We start from the raw sequence: 24844 nt of genomic DNA on the forward strand, positions 1-24844 counted from the left end.
ATAAAGGGCCGATAGATAATTTCTTAGTAAACTATTAACATATTTGAATGACCCAAGGAACATAATGATGTTCTGCTAATAATTTCATCGTCATGCTATCCCAATGAGATAGATACTGTACTCTATTTTATGAACAAAGAATCTGAGGCAAAAGCAGTTAGAAACTTAAGGCCACCCATTTCATATTGGAACCCACTTGATTTCATTGAACGTTTGTCGTTTAATGGGTATAAAGCTTCAGTTTTGCAAGATGGAAAAGTTCTGGAGATCTGTTTCACAACAATGTGAATACACTTAACACTACTGAACTGTACACTTAAAAATGGTTAAGATGGTAAATTTTGTGTGCACAATAAAAAACTATTAGAAATTATTTTCTTTTTGTGTACTTATTAAGTAAATTTTTAGTGAAGAATATTCTGGAGGTAAATTGTTCACCATTTGGCTCATCTCTCATCCAATATGAAACTGCTTCAGTTTCAAAGGAACCTGAGTTTCTACTTATTCCAGTGGACTAAGCTATAAAAAGTATTTTCTTTCCTTTCTACCAGATTGTATTTCTTTTTAAAATTTAGCCAATGGAAAGTTAAAAGATAAGATATTATGACTCATAATTTATATTATAATATGACTTATATTATAATATACAAAGAAGCATATTTGTCACTCTGAATCAGAAACTCCCGCCTTTTTTTTTTTTTGCTGAAAGCTCAAGTAAAACTGTAAATTTTTAGATGTTTTTGACTATGTAAAAATTTCTTTTAAAGACCAGGTGTGATGGCTTATGCCTGTAATCCCAGCACTTTGGGAGTCCAAGGCTGGCAGATCACCTGAGGTCAGGAGTTTGAGACCAGACTGGCCAACATGAAAACCCTGTTTCTACTAAAAATACAAAAATAAGCCAGGCGTGGTAGCAGATGCCTGTAATACGAGCTACTTGGGAGACTGAGGCAGGAGGATTGCTTGAACCCAGCAAGGTGGAGGTTGCAGTGAGCTGATATCTCGCCACTGTACTCCAGCCTGGGTGACAGAGTGAAACTCCATCTCAAAAAAAAAAAAAAAGTCTTTTAAAGGTACACTTAATCTGTAATTTTGGTAATGATGAAGTATTCATTTAAAAAATAGAATAAAAAGTGTGTATTTGACAAAGATTACATAGTTTGGTGATGTCAAAGTACTTGTGATTTCTATTCATGAAACAGGATTAGAAATCCCTCATCTCATTTAATTAAAAAAACCACTGGTAAAATCCAGTCTTTTCCTTTCTTCAGTTTCTGTCAAGATTTACATTGTATATCTGTATTTTTTAAAATTGTTACCCTTTATCTTTTAGATTAAAAAGATTAATAATATAGGGTCAATCCTTTAGGTATTTTAAATTATGAGATTTAGTCTATCCTAGTGTATTTGCCTATTTATGTAACTATTTTGACCTATCTACATAACTACTTATTTCTAAGTCAGCCTTCTATAAGTGTAGACATCTATGTCTAGCTTATATATAACTTATTAGTTATATGAAAATACCACATTGTATCTCATAAACGTATACAATTACTTTTCAATAAAAAATGAAAAACAAAAAATTATAATGAAAAAGTCAGTGAGTTCAAAAAGTAAAACTAGGCCATCCTAACTTTCTCAGTGCTTTTAAAGTGTTAAATTTACTCATTTTATGAATCACAACCTAATACTCTCATAATATTAAATACTCTCATAGTATTAAGTACTATGAGAATAAGCCTTTAAGTTTAGAATGTTGAGTTAATCCTCCTCAGTTCATGGCATGGTATCATCATTAGTTCATATCAGGCATTTCTGCTGTTTTAGTGAATCAATTGAAATGAATTCATTTACTCATTTGTTTATTCTTCTCTATTCCTTTTTCTCATTTCTACAACTCCCAGTCCCATAGGAAATCATTTAGACTTACCCGTCTTGCTGTGTGTATATCTAGTTCCTATTTTTAACTGCTGCAAAGGGGATTTACTATTTTATGTTGTTTTATAACTGCTTGAAAATTCCTACCTTCATGTTATTTCCTTATATTTTTTAAGAGAGAAGCCAATCTGTTTGAAGGTAGGCTAGTTCAAATGAACTTTTTATAGGCAAATATAACCTAACTCAGTGACTGAAAGCATTGAGAAATTTAGGACAGCATGTATTTTTTTAACGCATTGACTTATTATAATTTTTATTAGTATTTTTGATTGAAAAATGATATACATTTATGTGGTACAATATGGTGTTTTGATATATGTATACAGTGCAGAATAATTAAATCAGGTTACTTAACGTATCTATCATCTTTTGTACTTATCATTTTATATGGTGAGACATTCGAAGTGTATTCTCTTAATAATTTTAAAATGCATAATACTGACTTTTAAAACTCAATAAGTAATTTAAAAATAAACTTTATTTTCTATTAAACACCAAATTTACTTTTTCTTTGCTGCCAGGTATAGTATTGCATAGGACCTCAGTTGTAGTAGGGATTCAGTAGATGTGTTGATTTCATTTAATGCCATACTCATGAATTTGTTAATTGCCTTGGACATTTGCAAAATTTAATTCATGCTTGGAGCTTTATTATTTCAAAATGATTCGGACATCAACCAACCAGAATTTATTTAAAAAGCAGTAAAATAGGCCGGGCGCGGTGGCTCAAGCCTGTAATCCCAGCACTTTGGGAGGCCGAGGCGGGTGGATCACAAGGTCAAGAGATCGAGACCATCCTGGTCAACATGGTGAAACCCCGTCTCTACTAAAAATACAAAAAATTAGCTGGGCATGGTAGTGCGTGCCTGTAATCCCAGCTACTCAGGAGGCTGAGGCAGGAGAATTGCCTGAACCCAGGAGGCGGAGGTTGCGGTGAGCCGAGATCGCGCCATTGCACTCCAGCCTGGGTAACAAGAGCGAAACTCCGTCTCAAAAAAAAAAAAAAAGCAGTAAAATATATAGTTTCTAGTTTACAGTCTAGATGTTGATAGCCTGTCTCACCCAAATTATTGCATTGGCATTATATCCATTTTAGTAAAGGAGAAGTTGGGTCAAGGCATTTAGTGGCTTGGACAAGGTTATGTGACTGTTAAGTCATAGTCAGGACTATAACTGAAATTTTCTGACTCCTAGACCAGTGTTCTTTATTTATACCAGTGTTTTCAAATTCTGTTATAGAAGGAACTGAAGGAGGTGACAATATGAAATGATGACCAGAGAGGCCATTTTAGAGTAGCTCTAAATTATAAGATATATCAATTTCTTATAATATGTTATGTGAAATGTTTTATTTATTTTTAAAAAGATGTTGCTTTTTAAAGTAAAACTTTGAAAATAATTGCACTGTATTGTTGCTGTTTTTGTTTTGAGATGGAAGCTCTAAGTCAGATTTGTCAATGTAACTCCAAAAAAGGGACAAGAAAAGTCATCTATTCCTGAAATGCTTGGTGCCTTTACATTATCCGTTTTGTCATGTCACTCCGCATTACATTTAGAATAAGACTCAGACTCCTAATGGTGGCCTGCAGGACACTCAATTATCTGGTTCTTACCTAGTTCTACAGGCACATCTCTTGCTATTTTCCGTTTTGTTCCTGATCCCGCATAGCCTTCTTTCAGTCCTTGAATATGCCCGCCCTGTTACACCTCAGGACAGTGTTCCTCTTCCCCAGCGCTTTCTATGGCTGACTCCTTTGATCCATCAGGTCCCAGTGGTGTTCCCGGACCACCCTTTCTAAAGTAGGTCCTCCCTTATTCTCCACGCTGCACCTTGTTTGTTTCACTTGCATCCTGTAACACAAAGTGAAATTAATTACTAGTAGACTATAAACCCTGTGAGTGCAGGGACCGTGTTTACCATGTTTTCTTTTGAATCCTTAGTCACTTTGCACATAGTTGGCCTTGGTTAAATGTTTATTAGATGAGCAAATGTTGAATGAATTATGGTTATCAAGAGATACTCAATTTATATTCACTGTCCTCTGAGAAAAATCTCAAAGGTATATGCATTTGATGAATATTTTCTTAAAATGATTTTAATGCATTAGTGCATAATAGTTGGAGTATAGCCATGATTTGAAGAATATTGTGGCTGGGGGCTGTGGCTCATGCCTGTAATCCCAGCACTTTGGGAGGGATTTACAACATGTAAATCAACACATTGTGGTTTGTGTTTTTGTGATCTGAAGAAATGCTATTCTAAACCAATGTCAAAAATTCCTCTCCATTTTCTTCTGTTTTATAATATCACCTGTGCTCAGGAGTTCAGGACCACCCAGGGTGACATGGTGAAACCCCGTCTCTACTAAAAATACAAAAAATTAACTGGGCATGGTGTGTGTGCCTCTAGTTCCAGCTACTTGGGAGGCTGAGCCAGGAGAATTGTTTGAGCTCCAGAGGCGAAGGTTGCTGTGAGCTAGGATCGCACCACTGCACTCCAGCTTGGGCTACAGAGTGAGACTGTCTCAAAAAGAAGAAGAAGAAAAAAAAGGTTGTTTCACCAGATTCTTCACATGTGATTTCTTTAATACCCATAACAATGTTATGAATTTAGTATTATATTCCACTTTATAGGCAATGCAACTGACATAGGAAGGTTTGTTGATACTTGCCCAAAGACACTTAGCTAATAAGCGGCAGAATTGGGATTTGAACCTATGTCTGTTTGTAACTAAATCAGCACTACTTTCATTCTGTTTTGCTGCTTCCTAAATTAATGCTTAGGTTCGCTGGAAAATTTGCTTCTGATGAACACTTTCCTTTCCTAATGATGCTGGATAAATAAGGTGTTACTGTAAAAAGGTGCTAATTGAATGGCACACAGAGTAAGTGCAAAAGAAATTAAAGAAGAAAAAGGTATGTGCTGAAGCCATCAGGGAAACCTTATGGAGAACCTGTGGGACTTTAGTTCGTTCAAGTAATGCTATGAAAGTGTACTGAATGCTGGACCTTGTAGGATGGATAGGATATAAATAAATATAGAAGAGAATTGAGAGTATTTCAGTTTGGAGAAAGTGCTTAGAAGTGTTGTGGGTATCTTGGAAGCAGTAGAGAGGATTAGTGTGACTGGAAGAGAGAATTTGTATTAGAGAAAAGTGGCATATTTATTGAAGAAGTAGATGAGGATGATTGGGGTATACAAACTATATAGAATTTAATTTTTTCTGTGGTTAAGAACAATGCTATTGTGAGATACAGTAACATTTTAGGAACTTCAGTTTGGTAGCACTATGCAGGTTTTAAGTATAATAGTGAAGCATTGGTAGCACGGTGAATAACAGTGGCAGTTCTGGCCTTGGGCTTGAAGTCCATCCCTTTCACTTGCTGGTTGGTGAGCTTGGAATATTATTTCACTTACTGTATTGTTGTTTCTTTTCTGAAATGGAAATTGAACAGTAGTACTTTTGGCCTGATCCAAGAGATTATGTTCAGTGGGTCTAAGGTATGGGAAAGGAAAACCACCTATTCCCAAATCAGACTGGTTACCTCTCCTATGTGGTCCCAGGGGCTTTGTATTTGTTTAGTGTTTCTTTTCTGACCTCAGGTGCAAAAATGTTGAATTAATCAAACCCCTCAGATTAATGACAGACTATTAGCTTTTGGCAAGACTCCTCTCTTGTTGTATTTAAAATAGTTCTTATTTATCCCCAGTATCCATTCTAATTCTTTGTCTATATAGATGTTCTTACTAATTTTTTTTGGATATGTCTGTCTCTTTAACAAAATATATGGTGCTGTTTTATGTACACATATTTTTAATTTATATAAATGATATTGTGCTGAAGATCTTCTGTTTCTTTTTTCATTCAGCATGTTAAAGTTCCTTTTATGATAGAAAGCTTCAAACAGATCCAAATGTAGAGAGAATAACAACCCCCCTATATCCATCATCCAGCTAATCTTGCCTCATACATGTTATTAACCATTCCTCCGCTAGTACCTCCTCCCCACAACTCCACTTCTGCAAACTGTACTGAGACTCTTCCCCACTGTATTTCAGTGTTAAAAATAATAATTAAAAAAACCCAGTCCATTTGGATCTCTGTATATTTGTTTCATAACTTGTAACTGCTCTAGGTGTGTCAGTGAATGCACTTAACACATCTTCTCTGGCTCTCTGGTGATGATCACCTAGGTTGCCTGTAATATTCTGTTACCACAGACAATTTGATTTTCATTTTCATACATGTCCTTTTATGGGCTTTTGGGAGAAAAGCCCATTTTCTCCCTCTTATGGGAGAAAAGCCCTAAAGAGGACATGTATGAAAATGAAAATCAGAGTGGGATCTGTGGATAATAGGGTATATATGCATATACTTCATTTCACTAAGTGCTGCCAATTTGATTCCCAGAATGTCTGTACTAGTTTACATTTCGCTAGGAGTACATGGTAGTTCTCTTTTCTTTCATTTCCTCTGATACTCTGTATTATATTTTTGTCAGTCTTTGATTTGCAAAGTGGTATAATTTTTAAATTTTTGTTTCTCTGATAATTAGTAAGGTTCATTATCTCTTCCCATATTTTTCTTTTCTCCTTAAACCCTCCCATTCTTGCTATTTTATTCTGCCTAGAAAACTCTTTTTCCTTATTCACATTGCTCATTCATTTCATTCAGATCTCTTCCTAAATGTCGTATCCCCCGAGCGTTCTGCTTTATCTTTTCTCATTGTCTTTATTACAACAACACCTCATATTAATTATGTTATGTATTTATTTATTTTCTCTGCTCAAGTTTCTTGAAGGCAGAGACCTTATCTGTGTTCACACCGATATCCCTAGCACTTAAAGAGGTAGGTTCTCTGTAAATATTTGTTGAATAAATAAACCTGTATTGGCTATTTGCATCCTTTGTCCATTTTGCCTACTCAATAGGAGCTTCTTGAATATTCTAGACATTAATCTGTGTTGGTTTTAGATACTGTTATAATCTGTTAATTTTGTCCATTGTAGCTGCCCTTGATAAGGAATCCTTAATTTTCAAGTGGTTAAATCATCACATCACAACATGTAAATCAACACATTGTGGTTTGTGTTTTTGTGATCTGAAGAAATGCTCTTCTAACCTGATATCACAAATTTCTCTCCATTCTCTTCTATTTGCTTTATAATTTTATATTTTGTATTTGGGTGTATAATTTCTCAGGAGTTTACCTTCGTATAGGTTATGAGGTGTAGTGGGTGATTTTCTTCCTGTAAAATACAAGCAGTTTGCATGTTTCCTGCTGATTGGTAGTACACACTATGTTTGGATTATTTCTTATATGTCATTGATCAGTTGTCTATTTTTGTTTAGTATCAATGTTTTTTATTACAGTGGCTTTGCACTGTGTTCTGAAGTCTAGTAGGGCAAGTCCTCCCTCTTTTAAAAAATTGGCTTAGCAACATTCATGATAGCAACAGTCAAGTAACTAACCTTTAAAAACAATGTCGAAGACCATTATGGAGGAATTATGAAACTCTATCAAAGGATATGAAAGAATACATAACCAATAGAAGAGAAATACCATGGGATGATATAACGTTTTAAAGATGTCAGTTCTCCCCAAATTAATTTGTATATTCAGTCCAACCGCAATAAAAATTTCAGTAGGATTTTTTGCATACCTCAATACACTTATTCTAAAGTTTGTTTGAAATTTATTGTAAATATGTCAATTAAAAAAATAAATGTATGCTTTCATAGTATTATGCTGTGTGCTTTAGTAATTAGTTTTTGCATTATGGATGGGCAGTTGATTGGAAGCAGCAGGGAAGACAGAAGAGAATAGCAGAGATAAATGTTTTGCTTAGAAGTGAGAAATTGTAGTGGTAGTAGCAAGTGGTACCTCAGCAAAGAAGCACAGACAAGATAAAAGAGAAGTGAGGGGTTGTTGGATAACATACTGCTGCTTCAACTCGGGAAATGAATAGGTAGGAACAGAGGACAAACACTTGTCTATACTGTCCCTTGATACAGTGCTGTTGCTATGCCTTGCTAATAATCCATACCATGTCTAGTCCAACTGTCTATATGGAGTACTTACTGTCTAGGGTAATAGTATCTATCTCAGGTATCTCTGAGATGTAGTTCAATAATTGATATTTATGAATAATGATGACCCTGAGTAGTCAGGAAGATCTTTAAATATATTCTTGATGTTTTGTTTAAAGTGGCAGATACATGGGTGTTAATAGTTTCAATAAAAAACAGTTAAAGTTATGCCTACACTTGGGTTAATGCACATCCATTTAGAGGTATCCAAAGCTACTCATTCTCCCAATTTTCAGAGTAAAACCTTTACTCTGTGTATATCTTGTATGTATCGTTGTGAATACTTACAAGCTGCAGATAGAAATGGAGTTGGGGAAAATTAATTTGCATACTCCACTACCAACAGTAATCAACTACATTGACATCATTAACTGGTCATTATGAATTTTTCCTCTTCTAGAGAACGAAGAACCCTCTCAAGGGACAAATTACTAAATTCATGACTCTTACTAACAATGTATAACAATTTGGGAAGAATTTCTGTAATCTCAGAAAAGGTGCTTGCTAACTATTCACTTGTAACTGGTGTAAAAACTTGTTATTCAAGGTAGTCCTTTTGTTTCTAAATGGATACGGATTAAAAGATTTGTTTTAATTTACTTTCAAAAACTTTTTTTAGCATGAAGAAAGAAAAGTGTTTCTGGCTTTAAGTTAATTTTTCACATGGAAAATATGTGTACAAATAATTACAGCATCATGTTAATAGGTACTAGTAAAGTGTTTGAGGTTTCATAAAAAGGGAAATAAAGCAATTGTGCTAGATATAAATCAGGGAAGGATTTATTTGAGCTGCAAGTAAGTAGAATTTTGATACTGTGATTATGGATATACACCAGAAGATGGTGTGTCACAGTTTTGTCCAGTCTCTGATGTTGGATTTTTATGTGGATAAAAATATCCACATAAAATTTGATGTTGGATATTTCTGTGTTTAGACCATAACTTTCAGCATACTTAAAGGGAAGAGACCTACTATATGTTTCTTCCATGTAGCACACATTGTGCCATGCCCTTCATTTACATTGGTGTGCTTTACACTTGACCATGTGAGGTTAATCTTGCTAAGATCATATGATGAGGAAACGAAGGTTTAGAGAAAACAAATACATACTCAAGGTAATTTAACTAGGGACTAAAGTTGATTCTCTGTTGCAGTCATCTTAGGATCTTCATTGGCTAGCTATTATCTGAACATTTCCTGAATTCTTCAGCAGGGCATGCCATTCTTGTGAAAGAATACTATAGTTGTTAAATATAAGAAAGGTAGGTCTCTTATTCCAGAAATGAGAATTAAGTGGCAGGATCAGAACTGTTCTCTTTGCCCTCATTTTGAAAAAAACTGAAATTATACTGAAGAGAGGAGACTGACCTTTAGCTGGAAAGCAAGGAACTTTCACAATATGCCTGTATAGTTATATTTTACTTTTGGGGAGTTGTAGTATAGTTATCTTCGCAGTGTTTCTGACAAGGCCTTCATCATGCCATCAATACCTGCTGGGCAGGGATCTAGTAAGATCCTAATGCTTAATTCAGATGTAAGCCAGGATATTTTATATTCTTTTTGCTGTTGTTTATTTCCCTTTTATTTTTCATTAATATTTTGTAAAATCTTTTAGAAAATTAAAACAAATAATATAGGACTTGGCATATAGCCTTTGGGCAGTAGATGTTGGTTGAAGGAATGCTAGAGTGTGTCAGCACCACTAAGAATTAAGGGAAGGAAAGGTTTTGTTTGTTTGTTTTTTCTGTGTTTAGACCATAACTTTCAGCAAGCATCAGGGTGCCCCAATGGACCAGTGTAGGGATGGAGCAGCAGGGAAGGTATAACAACCCTAATAAGGAGGTGATATTCATGGGTGGAGAGTCCAGTGTTTTCAGACAAATTATCCATTTTCCATTACTGAACTTGGAGATTTGTTTCATTTTTACAAAGACATTTGATTCCATATAATAATGTTGATGAAATGGTTCAGGAAACCAAATGCCATGTCTGTGATCTCATAATCTATTATAGAGTTCTGTTGTTTAGAGAGTTTAGTTCAGGTTTTGAATTTGCTATAGGATAGTAAACTTTTGATTGCCAATTTTTGAAAAACCGTCGTGGCTGCCTAGTTTTGTTTTTGTTTTCGGTTTCCATATTGATTAGTCATTGGATACTGAACTGCTAAAGAATTAGGTTTTTGTTACAGATTTTGGCATTATAAAACTCTTTGGTTTGTGGATAGGACTTGGTTGGAACTTAACTGTTTTTGGTTCTTTGTATTTTGCTTAGTGTGTGAACTGGTTCATAATCTTTTCATTTGGGCACTTCATAGCATCAGTCTTAAGTAACCACTTTTAAGATTTTTGTTTGTTTTTGTTTTTGCTTGTCATCTGTGTTGGAAGAATTGTATAGAAGTTACGAGAGATATCTGCAAACATTTTTAAGTCATATGATTCTCACGTCTGATCTAGAAGGATTGAATAGGTGTCTTAGAATGAAGCATACAGATTGGATTGCCATGTTCAGATGCTGTGACTAAACATCTCATCAAGCAGTAGTAGGTTTATATTTTTTGTGATATCCATCCAGACTTAACAGTTGACAGATTTTAGGTTTCCTGCTATTATGGCTGTTTGTAAAATCCCTGAAAATCTGTGTATCTGTAGCTTTATTTCCATTTAGTTTGTTTTTAAGCTAGTCTTCTACTTAATATTTTGTTTCATGTTAGTTATATTACCTACAAGCATGTCTGTGATTATGAAAACAATATAGTAAAAAGAAAACCCCAGGTTATTGATGTGCTGTATTTGTGTGTATACTTTAAACAGACCTAGTTTTACTTTTAGGTGGAATGATCAGGAAAATGTGTATAACGGTTAAACAGTAAAATGAATCTTACCATTTATAATATCAATACAGAGATTTAAGTTTTTCCTGTGCTTAAACATCTACTGTACTGAATGATGTCAAATCCAAACTGTGAATCCTAAAAATGCATAACTGATTATACTTTGAAGTAGAGCAAAAATTTTGTTCAGAATGTTAGAGGCAGAGGGAGTGGGAGATGCCTTGATATTTATCTAGTCAGCTTCTTGCTTTTCTTCTATAAGGTGATAAACGCTAGTGATGTCTTTGAAATCCTGAGCATTATTTTTGTGTTCCTTTTGCTGAAATTTTACACAAACATTTAAACAGTAGCTAATGGTGTAACTTGAAAAGCTTAGCCTATATGCTGTTTTAGCACCTGAAACTTTAGTGCCCTCAAAGATTCTGACAGCAGTAGTATGACTTTCTTAGAAGTTATAGCAGAGGCCGTATCATTATTTTGATGGGCTGTGATACAGATTTTAAATTATGATACAAACAGTCAGTATTAAACCAAGGGAAGACCATTTGGAATGAATACTCTGTTACATTGATCACCAATGCATAGTGGTGCTGACACAGTGTGGAGGTAGGATTGGTAGTGCTTCTAGGCCAAAGGCGGCTTTTAATTTAGAGAAACTGGAGCTGAGAAAGGTTGGTGTTACCAGAGTTTATAAAAGAAGTAAAAATCTGGATGAGGTCTGAGCCCAGAAGTACAATCTTGGCTGTATTATTCATGTTTTTTATTTTCTGTATTTTATGATGCTTTGACATCTTGGAGGCCTTGCTGGCCTTGCTGTGGGCAGACAACTCCTCCAGGCCTGGATAATTCCCAGAGATAGCAAGTGACTCTCCTGTGAGCATTTTCATATGTAAAACAGACAATCTAGAGCTCATACTGCCAGCGACCTCCTTTATTGAGCTTTTGCAGATGCAGCCACTATCCCCCTACCCTTCTGTCACCTCAGGGCCTGGTACCAGGCAACTTAGGGGTGGTTCTTACATTCTGGAGCCCACTGAAATTACTAAAACCAGCCAATCCTGAACTGTTTACATTGCCCTGCATTGGCCTTTTCTGCTGAAAACTGTAATCAAGGCTTGTGCTATGCTTTCCTCTCTCTCCTTCTGCCTCCTGACTGACCCTGGTGCCTTCCCATACAGACCTGTGCTTCATGGCATGCCTCTTCCTTCTAGAACTGTGAGTAATAAACTGTTCTTTCCAAGGCAGTTGTCTCTGTGTCTGTCATTTTACCACACTCAAAGAAAACAAATCCTGGGTACATTTGAGGACATGAACCAGCCTTCTTCTGGAGTACCCTTTGCTGTCTCTGGCCAAGCCTCCATTCTAGCTCATAATCAAGATGGGTAGAAACCTTGGGCACCCACAGTGATTCCACTGTCATAGTAATTCCTCAGTGCAACATGTTGTGGATATTAAGAAGCCCATGCAGGACATCTCTTTTGAGAAGTAACAGGTTTGGCTAGATGAAGTTAAGTATCAGCCCTCTTCATGATTGGCTTTTGCTCTTGGAGGAAGTGGGGATGGGCATGGGGATAGGTCAAACAGTGGAGGCTGTAAGTACTGGAGAAAGGGGGGCTGGATGACCTCAGAGGGAAGTACATCAGCAGCTGCTTAAGGCTGCAGAAGGCCTTCTACTGCTTGTGATTTGAAAACATCCCATGAATTTCTGTTGCAGAAGTTTATTATACTTTGTGTTGAAACCTGTGGCAACCTCGTCTGGATCCTAATGCATAAACAAGGATGTTTCGGTAGAAACATTGTAGGAATAAACAAAATAAATGTTTACTGAATAGTGACATTGTATAATTCTATCAAAAATGTATTCTTGTTATTATAAAAAATGTAAAGGGGGGAAGATGGACAAAACCCCACAAATTTAGTGTTTGCTAGATATTAATAAGTGAGATATTTATGTAAGAGGTTCATAGCAATATCTGGATTAGAATGTCCTTAGAAGTTTACATTACAGTTTTTCTTGGTTAAGGAAATTACAGACTTACTTGCCGTGGCATTACTTGTAGCTAAATATCATGGAAGACCCTAATCAGTGCATTTCTTAGATTTCTGCAGGGATATAGTCTCATTGAATATTAATAAATTGACACTCTCTTTTTAGATGTGGCACTCCTGGGAATAACCGAAATGCAAAACTAGAGTTTTATCATACTTGTGTTAATAAATTTAACTAATGTGAAACAGTATCAGTTCAGAGCTTGCTCAGTGAAGCTGGTAAAGCCTTCAGCCCTTGCCAACTTCCTGATCTCGTAAGTTTCAGTCGCTTTCTTTTGAATGTGGGGATGTTGTTTTCATTATGTTTCCCGCCTCAGCAGCTTGACCTCTGCTTCCGGTAGGAGGCTGATTGGTAACTGCTGGATAACCTCTGACATGAGCTAGTCTAGTTTGCCTGCTTTCAAAACTACTAGATTTTTCTGTTTTCTTTTTCTTATCATTCTTATCTATTTTTCTCAGCATTTGTATGGGTTTTTCTTTGCTAGCAGTCACTTTGGGTCTACTAATTCCTCTTTGCCCTCTGAATCCTGTCTCTGTGGTACACTGTTTTTATTACAGCTGCAATGAAAAACCCTGATAATTTCCTCCTCCATCTTCCTTCTTATGTCAATCCCTAAAATATATTCCCTGCACATGATGTGTTGCTATGAGCTTCTTTCCCTACTTTTTAAAGAAATATAATTTCTTAGTTATTTGCTTAAAGTCTGGGAGGGTATTAAGGTCTATGATTAAGAAGAAAAAAAAAACCTTATAAATAAATGATGAAAAAACACACCTAGTATCCTAAGGGTGGGGCAAAAGAGTTCTCAGGGACTTACAAGATGAGAACTGAAGTCTGAAGAGGTACCAGCGTGCTTCAGCTATATATTGACAAGATTTGTTTTACACGAGAGACCACAACCATGTATGCTTATTGATTGGTTCTGATACCTTTTAGGTAGGCTTTGTGAATTGTTTAGGGTGCAGGTTTTATGTCTTATGCTTGGAGCGTTAAAATGCCAGAAAACTCTTCTTCTTAGGGAATATGTAGAGTGAAAAAGAGCAATGAAAATATAAGTAGGATCATGAAGCTTATTTGGCTGAGGACAGATGTATTGAAGCAGCAAACAAGGTTGATAAACGCAGGTAGAAAGTCTTGAGCAAATGTACCGTAAGTTAAATTTTGTAGGGAACTTGGATTTTCATATATTATGCTTGTTTAAAATGGGTGGAAGGAAGAAATGATAGTATTATTTAATAGTTTAAATGTCATTTGTTTGATCCCTGGGGTCTGAATTGCCAAGAGGTAAGTTAGTGGGTCTGGAACTTGATTTCACTCTGTAAGTAAACTTTTACTATTTCTTGGATACTTCTACATGAGACACCTAGGTCAGAGACAAAGGACCTTATTACTCATGGCATAGAAACAGCATGAGCATTAACATATTTCCTTCAGTTCTCCTTGCCCCCAGATTTTATCGGGTGATAGAATATGGTGTGGATAGATGCTGTACATATAGTGGATTAGAGCTGAGGAGCTCTAAGCATGGAGAATCCATTGCTTTTATAGTAAGCAAGGCTGCTTTTGTCTTGGAGGGCGACTCTCTCATTTTTCAAGGTTGTTCACAGCAGACACAACCCTGACAATTGGCCCTGGTAAAGAGTGGTCAGGATCTCGCATTCTGGCCATACCCAGCAACATGTACAGGATTGGGAGAAGACCCATTGAGGAATGTCTCCCAACAGGTTATATTAATATTAAGAATCAATAAATACTCTTCAATTAGGTTTTAAGACTGAATATTATATTTAAAGAACAATTAACTAAAGGAAATTTTAAAATGAAAAATTCTTCTGGTGAGGTTCAAGTGAGCCATGATTGCACCAGTACACTGCAGCCTGGGCTACAGAGTGAGACCCTGCCTCCACAAACAAAAAGAAAGAAACAGAAAAATCCCTTTACTGTCATTTTGGTGGGACACTGTGCCTGTAAATGTAAGTTCAGCCTACCATCCTTAGCCAGAAATCTGTAATCTTTGTTTTTTAAAGACGTGATCCTTTTCCTTTTCTAACACATAATAGATGACAGAGGCATATTCCTAACTGTTATGTGGCTGGAAGTTATGAGCCAGTAGTGCTTTGGAATCCGAACAGGAGCAGAAACAAGTAAACTTTTCTTTATTTTTGCCCAATTGTTAGAAGGTCTTGTGAGTATCCACCTGTGTCTTCATAAGCTCTCTTTCAGGTTAGATCTCTTATGACTCACTTAGACCATAATTTTTGATGTTTTAACTGAAGAGCTGTTGGTTAAAAATAGCTATCACAGGTAATCCAAAGAAATGTCTGAAAATTCAGTATGGTATTTATACTAATAGCAAGAGTGATAATAAAAATAGCTTAAATAGCTTATAGTTGCACACTAAGTGCTAGGCCTGTATTAATTTTAAAAATTTCACCCCAACTTTGTGGAATAGGAACTTTTATTTTCCTCTCTTTACAGATGAGGAAACTGAGGCACAGAAAGATTATGTAGTTTTTTTCATAGTCAACATGGCTAAACTAGGAAGTGGAGGAGTAAGAACATAAATCTTGGTACTCTGGCTCCAGAACCCACACTGTTAACCGTTATGCTAATCTACCTCCATATACTGTTGGGATTATCTTTTGGATGAGATAAAGGTTTAATTTTTTTTATCATGTAGAATTATCAATATTGTTTACTACAATTTATTATATTTTACTACATTAGTTATCATAAATAGCAGGCAGACTTAAAAATATGACTTTTCTTTTGGTGATATATCTGAAGATAAGTTGTTACCTTAAACTTTTCAGGCATGTCTTAAAAGGCTTGACTTCTTTCACCCTTATACAATGGATAATGTTCTGATAATTCTCTCCTATTGAACTGTCATTGATTCATACTTTTCAAAGATTGCCTCCTGCTTTTTTATGCTTTTATTTAAGCATATGGTAAATTTCTGGCAAAGTGATGAGCTGTAGGAATATGTTTCTTTTTTAGATAAAATCAAATACTAATTATTTTGAAAGTGGATTGTTCATATTTTGGTATATTTGGAATAGATATTTCATTGAGAACTTATTCAGCAGAATCAGTTGGCTGAGTTTAGTCTTTAAAAACGTAAAAGCCTATTATTGTTTCTTTTGCTTTAGTTCGAAGAAAGATGCTTCTGAAGACAAGCACCTAATTATTTAATTCTTTTCCTGCATCCCGATGCGAACAGACTACTAACATTGTAGAATTAAACTTGTTCTCCTCTAGGTTTTTATGCCATCTCAACTATTTAGGTTTATGCCTGAAAGGGAAGAATCAGATTTGTTATTTTTATTGTTATTACATGAACTTTAAGAGCGTTAGATATAGTAGTTATATTCCAGTATAGACACAAAAATATGTATCCTGTTTCTTTAGGATTTATTTATGGTGACCTGTTAAAGGTGTTAAAACTACGTATTTATATTAACAAATAATTACGTATTTATATTAATAAATCTTGGAAAAAGTTTTATTTTTTAACATGATTTGCAGATTTCTTTTTATTCTTGCTCCCATGACTGTAAAGTTCTTTCCTTCCTGCCAGTTTTTACCTGTTCTCTATATTAAAACATACTCTCTAACTTCTTTTTAGAATTCATCTGTGCCTAATTCCAATTCACTCTTGTAAGGCTGATGCTTGGGATCTCCTCAGCCTTCATGTGTTCATTCATATTATATTGGAGGTAATGCTTTGTTTCTATGGAAATGTGCTTTTTAGTTTCCTATTTGTAGATTTGCACTTATCAATGAAGAGTAAGTTGTTTTCAGTTGAAGTCCTCTAGTTATTTCTACCTATCAGCCCCTCATATTATACTTTGGCTTCTAAAAGACCAATATATATTGGACACAGTGATTCCATAGAAAAATGTGACTAAATGTTGTAACTATATAGCTCCTTATCATGATATTTAAAAATTCATCATCATCTGGCCAGGTCTAACCTAGAGAAACACTAGCAAAGCTAGTCTTGATCACAATATTGCTTCTTTGGGATTCATTTGGAAGGTAAACTGATAAAAGATACAAAAGCATATTCATATTAGGACAGAACATCAGAAAGCACTGCCTTTGTGAAGAATCCACATTTTTCTTCTGGGGTATCTATTAGACCATCCTCATTTATCTACTACCATTACTTAATATACCCTTTACAGCCGTTATAATTGGACCATAGTTACCATTGTGTCATATATAAGCTTGCCAATCTATGGCAGTGGGATCAAGTGAAGTTTTATCAACAGTTTTGAGTCTTTAAAATAGAGTTCACTCTCTTGATTTTTTTCTCTTCTAATTTAATAAACAGTAAGTTGGCTGAATTTGAGGACACTGCAAGAACCATCTGTAGCTGAATATTTGAATTGTTAAGTATAAAATTCACATATTCAAAAGTATTGAAAAGAATTTGTCCACTTATTTTTCTTCTCCTGATGTATTTTTAATTTTTTAAAATTAAAATATTGTATTGAGGGAAGACTGCATTCCGGGCAAACTGACTTCTAAATAGCGTACAAAGGAATAGTTCTCCAAGTGTTACACATCTGCTATGATGGCTTTTATGAATTTATTTTCATTGGACTTTAAAATAATTTTTTTCAAAATAAAGGTTTATAAGGAAACATACAAAAATCGATGTTTTTAAAATTCCCTTTTAAAAGGCGGGAAATCTCAAGTTCTTTAAGAGATCACTGATTATTTAGAAGTCTGTTTTTTTTCTTTCTATATATGATTCTTTAAATTCTTGGAGCTCAAATTAGAAAAGAGTATTTCAGGTGGCTAGGCTTTCTCTTTTTCCTTCTTGATCATACTTTTATATGTTTGTGTCTTTCATGAGATGTCAGCTAGATTCATATTTGTTGATAGGCTATGCATTGTGATTAAGATATTTGGGAATTATTAGGAATTATATATATTGGGAGAGAAGATGGAAGAAGCTATGAATTCGCTTAATGACATAGAAGAGAAAGGAAAGGGGAAGCGGTAAAGTATGGAAAAGAAAGGTGAAAGAGATCAGAAAAAAATGGAAAAAGAATAATTTGCATAGCTATTGTTGGTTATATATTGCCTTCTCTTTCAATTTATTTATTTTTACTTGTTCTTTTCTCATTGAGTTTTAAAATTCTAGAAATGGAGGCGGTTACGTCGGTTGCTTTTAAAAGTCCCAGACTTTAATAGTGTCAACTCAATTATCCATTGAGAGATTATCTGCTTTGTGTTTTAGCCTTTGCAAATACAGCTTTCAAGCTCTTATTGGCATAAGTAAACAAAGAGGATGATAAAGACTTTTTGAGTCATTTCAGTATTTCATGCTTACTTTTCTACTCCCGTGTAGCCTGGCTCTTCCATCAAACTACGTACTCTGTAAACCTTTAGCCTATATTCAACATAGAGCAGTTATCTCAGATATTTTTTCTTTAAAAAAATGCAATCACAATAATCACAATAAAAGTGTTTTTCTAGTGGATTTAATTGTCTTTAAAATGACTTTTACCACCTCCCCCACCTCCCCCTGTGTCTTCTACCTTGGGATTAAAGATCAACCCACTATACTCTTTCTTCTGTATTTAGAGTTGTAGTACCTTACCTGGATCACTGATACTCAGCTAACTCCTAAAGACTTAGGAGAGTCTTTAGCTCAAAAAAGACAGCTTTAATTGGGATACATTGCCCATATATACAGACTAAAGAAGAAAAGGTACATTTTAGAAGGCTTTTCAGGGAGAGTTGAAACTTTAATTTTCTGGTTTTCTCTTACGAAAATAAAAATCCAGCTAGGTGGGTTTAACTGTACTTTTCTTCTCCTGCACAAGGGAATGATAAAATACAAATGCAGTGAATTTAAGAAAACAAAATAATTTTGTTTAGCCTGCTTTAAAAAAAAAATCTGAGAGATGAAGTTCTCTCTCTCTAACATGACGAATTGGTCAGCAAAGACTTAATAAGGAAAATTGAACAACTTGTCATTTAACTCATTAAAAGTGTTTCTGGAGTATATTATTTAATACTTTATCAATTACAGAGAATTTAAACATTATTCAAATATATATCAGGATTTAATCTAAGGTCAACTATACTCCAGTATAAAGATATGTATCTGCTCTATTGTGCTATATATATATGTATAACTCTTTCATAGCTTATGTGAATCTATTTAATCAATTCCTATTTCCTTTTCTGTAGAGAGAGCTCCTTAAAGGCAGAGACCTTGTCTTTGAGCTCTGTATCTTGAAGATTTAGGCAGTTTCTGGAATATAAAGTATTGGCTGAATTAATTATTATGTGAGCTATCAGTAATAGCTATTTTTGGGGGGGAGTTATAGTTTTAAAAATTAACAGATAAGGAAATATTTATTGATCATAAGGTGCTTTAACCTGTATATGTATTTAATTCAGTGTTTAACATCTGGTCATTAGCTCTCATTATTAAGGAAAAATCATGAGGATCACTTATATCTTTTCTGTACTTTTTGCTCTTTTTCTTAAAGTGAAAAGTGTTAAGTAAATTGCAAATCTTTGGTGATAACATCTTCTATTTGCTTAATATTTTGTATTTTTCCCAGAACTTACCCACACATTATTAAGTTCTATTCTCATAACAATCTGAAAGAGATATGGTTAAGGAAACTGAGGAATAGATTTGTGCCAAAGGTTATGAGTTTAAAGGCTAGAACCCAGGACTCTTGAATTTCTAGTTCAGTTCCATTTTGTGTTTACCTTACAGCCACTTTTAAAGTTATTTCTTATTCCTGTTGTATTAGTTTGCAAGGGCTGCCGTAACAAAGTACTACAAAGTAGGGGCTTAAACAACAGAAATTTTTTGACTTGTGATTTTGGAGCGTCTCTTAGTGTCACTTTCCATCTATAAGTTTCTCTGTGTCCAAATTTCTCCTTCTTATAAGGACATCAGTCATATTTGATTAGAGGTCATCCCTACTCCAATTTGACCTCTTCTAAACTGATCATATCTTCAGTGACCTTGTTTTTAAATTAGGTCACCTTCTGAGGTACTAAGGGCTAGGACTCTAACATATCTTTCTGGGGATGGGGGCAGGAACACACAATTTAACCTATAACATTTACCTTTTAGTAAATGAAGCCTTACTGAAGATGTTGACTTTTCTTTCCAATAAGTAAATAGAAACTCCTCATTTGATCCTTCTGCTCTGGTGTCTCTCAGAGGAAATTAATTTAATACCCATGAAAGGCATTTTTGGCAGAATCTTTCCTGTTCTCATCCTCAGGGCCATAGAGTTATCTAATGATTAGGTTGTGGAAACAACTCATGTTTATAATTTTATTTCCCTGAAATTTCCTTATGTGAGAATACATAAGATTAACTGAGAACTAAGTTCTTCTCTTGGGGCTAGTCTCTAAAGTAAGTCTGTATGTCACCTCATGCTCCAGCTGTTTTTCTGTGCATCTAAATGGTCCACTTCCCTAGAGGACTTAAGCAGATGATATAAGAGTCTCTGAAGAAAAGCTGAGATTAATCAGACTGTTAAGTACCTTGCTGTGTTTTGTTTTGAGCATAGTCCATAAACAAATGGTAAGAAGATTTCCTGAACAGTAAGATTCAGAGGAAGACAAGGAACTCATTACTGTTATTTAGACTAAATTCTATTGGGTAACTGACCTGTTTAACTAAATTTTCCTTTTTGTATCATACTTTAAAAGGAAGAAATAACTTATACAAAATAGTCTGTTCTGGGTCAGTAGGCATTTAACCAGATCACTTGTATGTCATATGTATCACCAGGATAGGACAATGATTAATATTGAAGAAAATGTAATTTTTAAAAATAATTAAAACTTTTATTTTAGATTGAGCATACATGTGCAGGTTTGTTACCTGATATATTATGTGATACTGAGGTTTGGGTGACAACTGAACCTTTCACTAGGAAGTGAGCATAGTACCTAACAGTTTTTCAGCCTTTACGCCCATCCTTCCCTCTCCCCTCTAGAAGTCCCCAGTGCCTATTGTTGCTGTCTTTATGACTGTGAGTACCCATGTTTAGGTTCCACTTCTACATGAGAATATGCAGCATTTGGCTTTCTGTTCCTGTGTTAATTTGCTTAGAATAATGGCCTCCAGCTGTAGCCATGTTGCTGTAAAGGACTTGATTTCATTCTTTGTTATGGCTGTGTAGTATTCGATGATATATATGTACCACATTTTCTTTATCTCATTCCACTGTTAATGGGCACCTAGACTGATTCCATGTCTTTGCTATTATGAATAGTGCTGTAGTGAACGTATGAGTGCAGGTGTCTTTTTGGTAGAATGATTTATTTTCTTTTGGATATATGCTTAGTAATAGTGTTGCTGGATTGAATGATAGTTCTGTTTTGAGTTATTTCAGAAATCTCCAAACTGCTTTCCACAGTGGCTAATTTGCATTCCCACCAACAATGTATATATGTTCTCTTTTCTCCATAGTCTTGCCAGCATCTGTTGCTTTTTGACTTTTTAATATAGCATACTCAGAGTAGGTATGTTTGGTTACCAACCTGTTCCAAGTTAAAATGTTTTATCATTTTGAGTTTTACCTGAGACTAGTATCCATAGTCAAATAATTTTAGATTTTTTTCCTAGAGTTGGCAATATAAAAAGTCAGGAATAAGATGAGGGAGCTAAAGGAAGGACTTGACTTCCCAAAATTCTGAAATGTACGAGAAGGGCTTTAAAGAATTAGTTTTGGACAATTATTGATTAGTTGACATCTAATTACGATATAGTTAATTGGCTTGGTGTGTTTATGGCTCTTAATCCTAAAGTATATATTTAAGTACCTAAAAGGATCAGTTAATTATTTTTTATTTGAGTTGTTTCTGGAGAATTGTATAGAATAAAAATAGCTCAAAATATATGTGTCCTTTAATATTAAAACACTTTTGTAAATTATATAACATTTCCTTGATTGCTACTTATCACTTTTTAAGGGGGATCTGTTGCTTTCCATTAATAGATTTTTAAGAATTATATGATATTAACTGGCTTTTAAAAACTCTAACATTTTATTTGAAGATTAATAAGAGGAGGATGGAAAAATTTGTTAAACACATTTTCAGATATTTTTCTCTCCCCATCACGATGCATAAGAGTGTTCACATATTATATAAGCATTATATATACTATTTATTGGGTGGCTGATAGAATGGGTGGGTAAATGGATGAGTAAATAAATTAATATATTCAGATTTGTTGTGTATTATAGACATGTAAGTACATTATGTATAAATTAGCACATTAAATATTCTGAGTGGTCTGGAAATAAAGAAACTCATTTAAACTTAGACTGGCCTAGTATTTCAATAGCTAATGTGACTAGGGAATGGTTTTTTTTTTTTTTTTTTTTTTTTTTTTGAGATGGAGTCTTGCTTTGTTGCCCATGCTGGAGTACAGTGGTGTGATCTCAGCTAATTGCAACGTCTGCTTCCCTGGTTCAGGTGATTCTCCTTCCTCAGCCTCCCGAGTAGCTGGGACTGCAATTGTGCACCACTATGCCCAGCTAATTTTTGTATTTTCAGTAGAGACGGGGTTTCACCATGATGGCCAGGCTGGTCTCCATCTCCTGACCTCTTGATCCGCCCACCTCAGCTTCCCAAAGTGCTGGAATTACAGGTGTGAGCTACTGCACCCGGCCTAGTGATGGCATTTCATAAGACTCATAGGTAACTTGGAAAGCATATGCATATGTAAGATTAAGAGTTTTTGGCCGGGCGCTGTGGCTCACGCCTGTAATCACAGCACTTTGAGAGGCTGAGGCGTGCGGCTCACGAGGTCAAGAGATCAAAACCGTCCTGGCCTACAGGGTGAAATGCCCTCTCTACTAAAAAATACAAAAATTAGCTGGGCGTGGTGGTGCGTGCCTGTAGTCCCAGCTACTCGGGAGGCTGAGGCAGTAGAATACTTGAACCTGGGAGGCAGAGGTTGCAGGTTGCAGTGAGCTGAGATCGCGCTACTGCACTCTAGTCTGGCACCTGGTGACAGAGCAAGACTCTGTCTCAAAAAAAAAAAAAAAAAAGAGTTTTTATATTAGTTAGTGAAGTAGAGATAATGAAAGCCTGCCATGCTCCTCATTAATCAAAATCATGCCATCATCAGTTATATGCGTCAATGAAAAGATTGAGAAAAGAGCAAAAGACCATCAGATAACTAAGAGGAATCCCAGCCCCCTGCCTCATTGGTTGGGTAATACAAGCACCAGTGGAGCTCTGGACAGCAATGATCATGTGACTGTTCCACATGGCTCAGCTTGGCCAGTTGCCTCAGCTGTTTGTTTTCTGTGGTTATATTCAAGGGTTTAAAGCAGCAGAAAATCTTCATAGTCAGATGTTTTTGACTTACCCATTTTAGGTAGCAAATATCTTTGGCTCTGCTTCAGTGTATTTACTATATAACAAAATACAGTAAGGAAACAACCTAGAATTTGTTAGTGGGTACAATGGAAAAGTAGGCACCATATTTTGGATCTATGAATTAAAAAAAAAAGTTTAAAATAAACTGAAAGATAATCTAAAATAAATTGACTTTATTAGGCTTCTTTTTGGCTTTTCTTTTTTAAGGGATCATTAGTGAGCATTAATAAATCCAATGTTATCTATTATTGGGAAAATAAAGATTTAAATTCAATAGTTAACAATTAAATGAAAGAGGAATTGAATTTAAACAACTGAATTTAAGAAAGAGTTGTTTTGACTTTTTTTCCTTGAAAAACGTATATTTTTATTTCCCTCTGAACCTCTTTGGATAACCTGATATGCTTTTCCTGTCCCAGGGAGTCACTATTCCAATGCCCAATTTTGAGTGTCCATCTAACAAGCACTGCAGACCATGGCTCAGGATGCCTGAGCTTTGGACATCTTCCTGGGTTGCCAGTAGTATTTGTATGTTCTGAAATACCATGACTGACATATGTTGTGTGCATAGCTGAATATCTTAAAAATAACTTGCGTATTCTCAAAGCTCACTTTAAAATCTAATTTTTAAATTTCTATTAAGTTATTTAATTAATTAGAAAAGGCTATGTAAACACTAAAGGTTTTTATAATTTAATGGGCAAACTGCTTTACCATTTAATCCTTAATTAAATATTGAACCACTTTAACAAAGTAGCCACCACACAAAGAATACTGAATAAGATATGTGCAAAAAGGAATAAAAAGAATAAAACAGACAAGAGTTCCTCATTAAAATGACCAACTGTCTGTTGTAGATAGTGGGGAGTGTGTGTAATATGTGTAATATTTGCTTTTATTCCCAGTTATTGGAGCTTGGCTACATTAAGATTCAGGCACAGTGTGAGAAATCAGTTATTTCACTGTTCAATATAAGGCTTGATTGGCAACTGTAGGTCAAGATCTCTTAGCTGGATAAAGGCAGTGAAGATACTATATATCTTTAAGGGGAAATGGTGGAAAGTGGCAAAAATAAATCTCAATTTTATTCCCCTAAAATAAAATGTCAGAAAAATGTAGAGAACTACTTTAAACTGGCATTTGCATTCTCTGATGTAGGGATTCTTTCTGTTGGGATTGAGTACTAGAAGAGAGCTGATGCTCAAATATCTGGATGAGAGTGTAAAATTGATCAGTTTCCAAAAAAAAAAAAAATAGCATTTTTGCATTTTTTTAGAACTTACTGGCATTGTGTTTCATATACTTCGTATTTTCAGATGCCTGTTTTGGAGCTTCCATTATTTGGCTTCTGTTGCTTTGCATGAGAGTCCCTATGTAAGTGAGATTGAGTAGTAGGTAGAATCTATCTATAGCTTTTATCCTCTTTTAAATATTACCAAATCTTTTTTTTACTAAAATATTAACAATAGTGATTTCTTTCAATGTACACCTCATTAGTCCCATGTAACTTTGTTTCAGATAATTCCTATGAATGA

The 24844-nt window shown here is 35.0% G+C and overlaps 1 protein-coding gene across 8 annotated transcripts in view; it reads left to right on the top strand.

Moving 5' to 3' along the window:
* Positions 1-24844, top strand: part of SSBP2 (single stranded DNA binding protein 2) — a 342830-nt gene that overhangs the window by 20044 nt on the left and 297942 nt on the right. For 2 of the 8 annotated variants that reach the window (XM_074384234.1, XM_074384232.1), the window contains exon 1: positions 2888-4492. The exons of 4 other annotated variants lie outside the window; for them this stretch is intronic. Coding sequence is in view for 1 of the 4 variants with exons in the window: in XM_074384224.1 (XP_074240325.1) it covers positions 16584-16633 (50 nt within the window). In the remaining 3 variants the exon portion in view is untranslated. 2 more of the 8 variants (XM_074384233.1, XM_074384224.1) reach the window with 2 other exon arrangements.

Source organism: Saimiri boliviensis, chromosome 1 (genome assembly GCF_048565385.1).
Source record: "Saimiri boliviensis isolate mSaiBol1 chromosome 1, mSaiBol1.pri, whole genome shotgun sequence".
NCBI lineage: Eukaryota > Metazoa > Chordata > Mammalia > Primates > Cebidae > Saimiri > Saimiri boliviensis.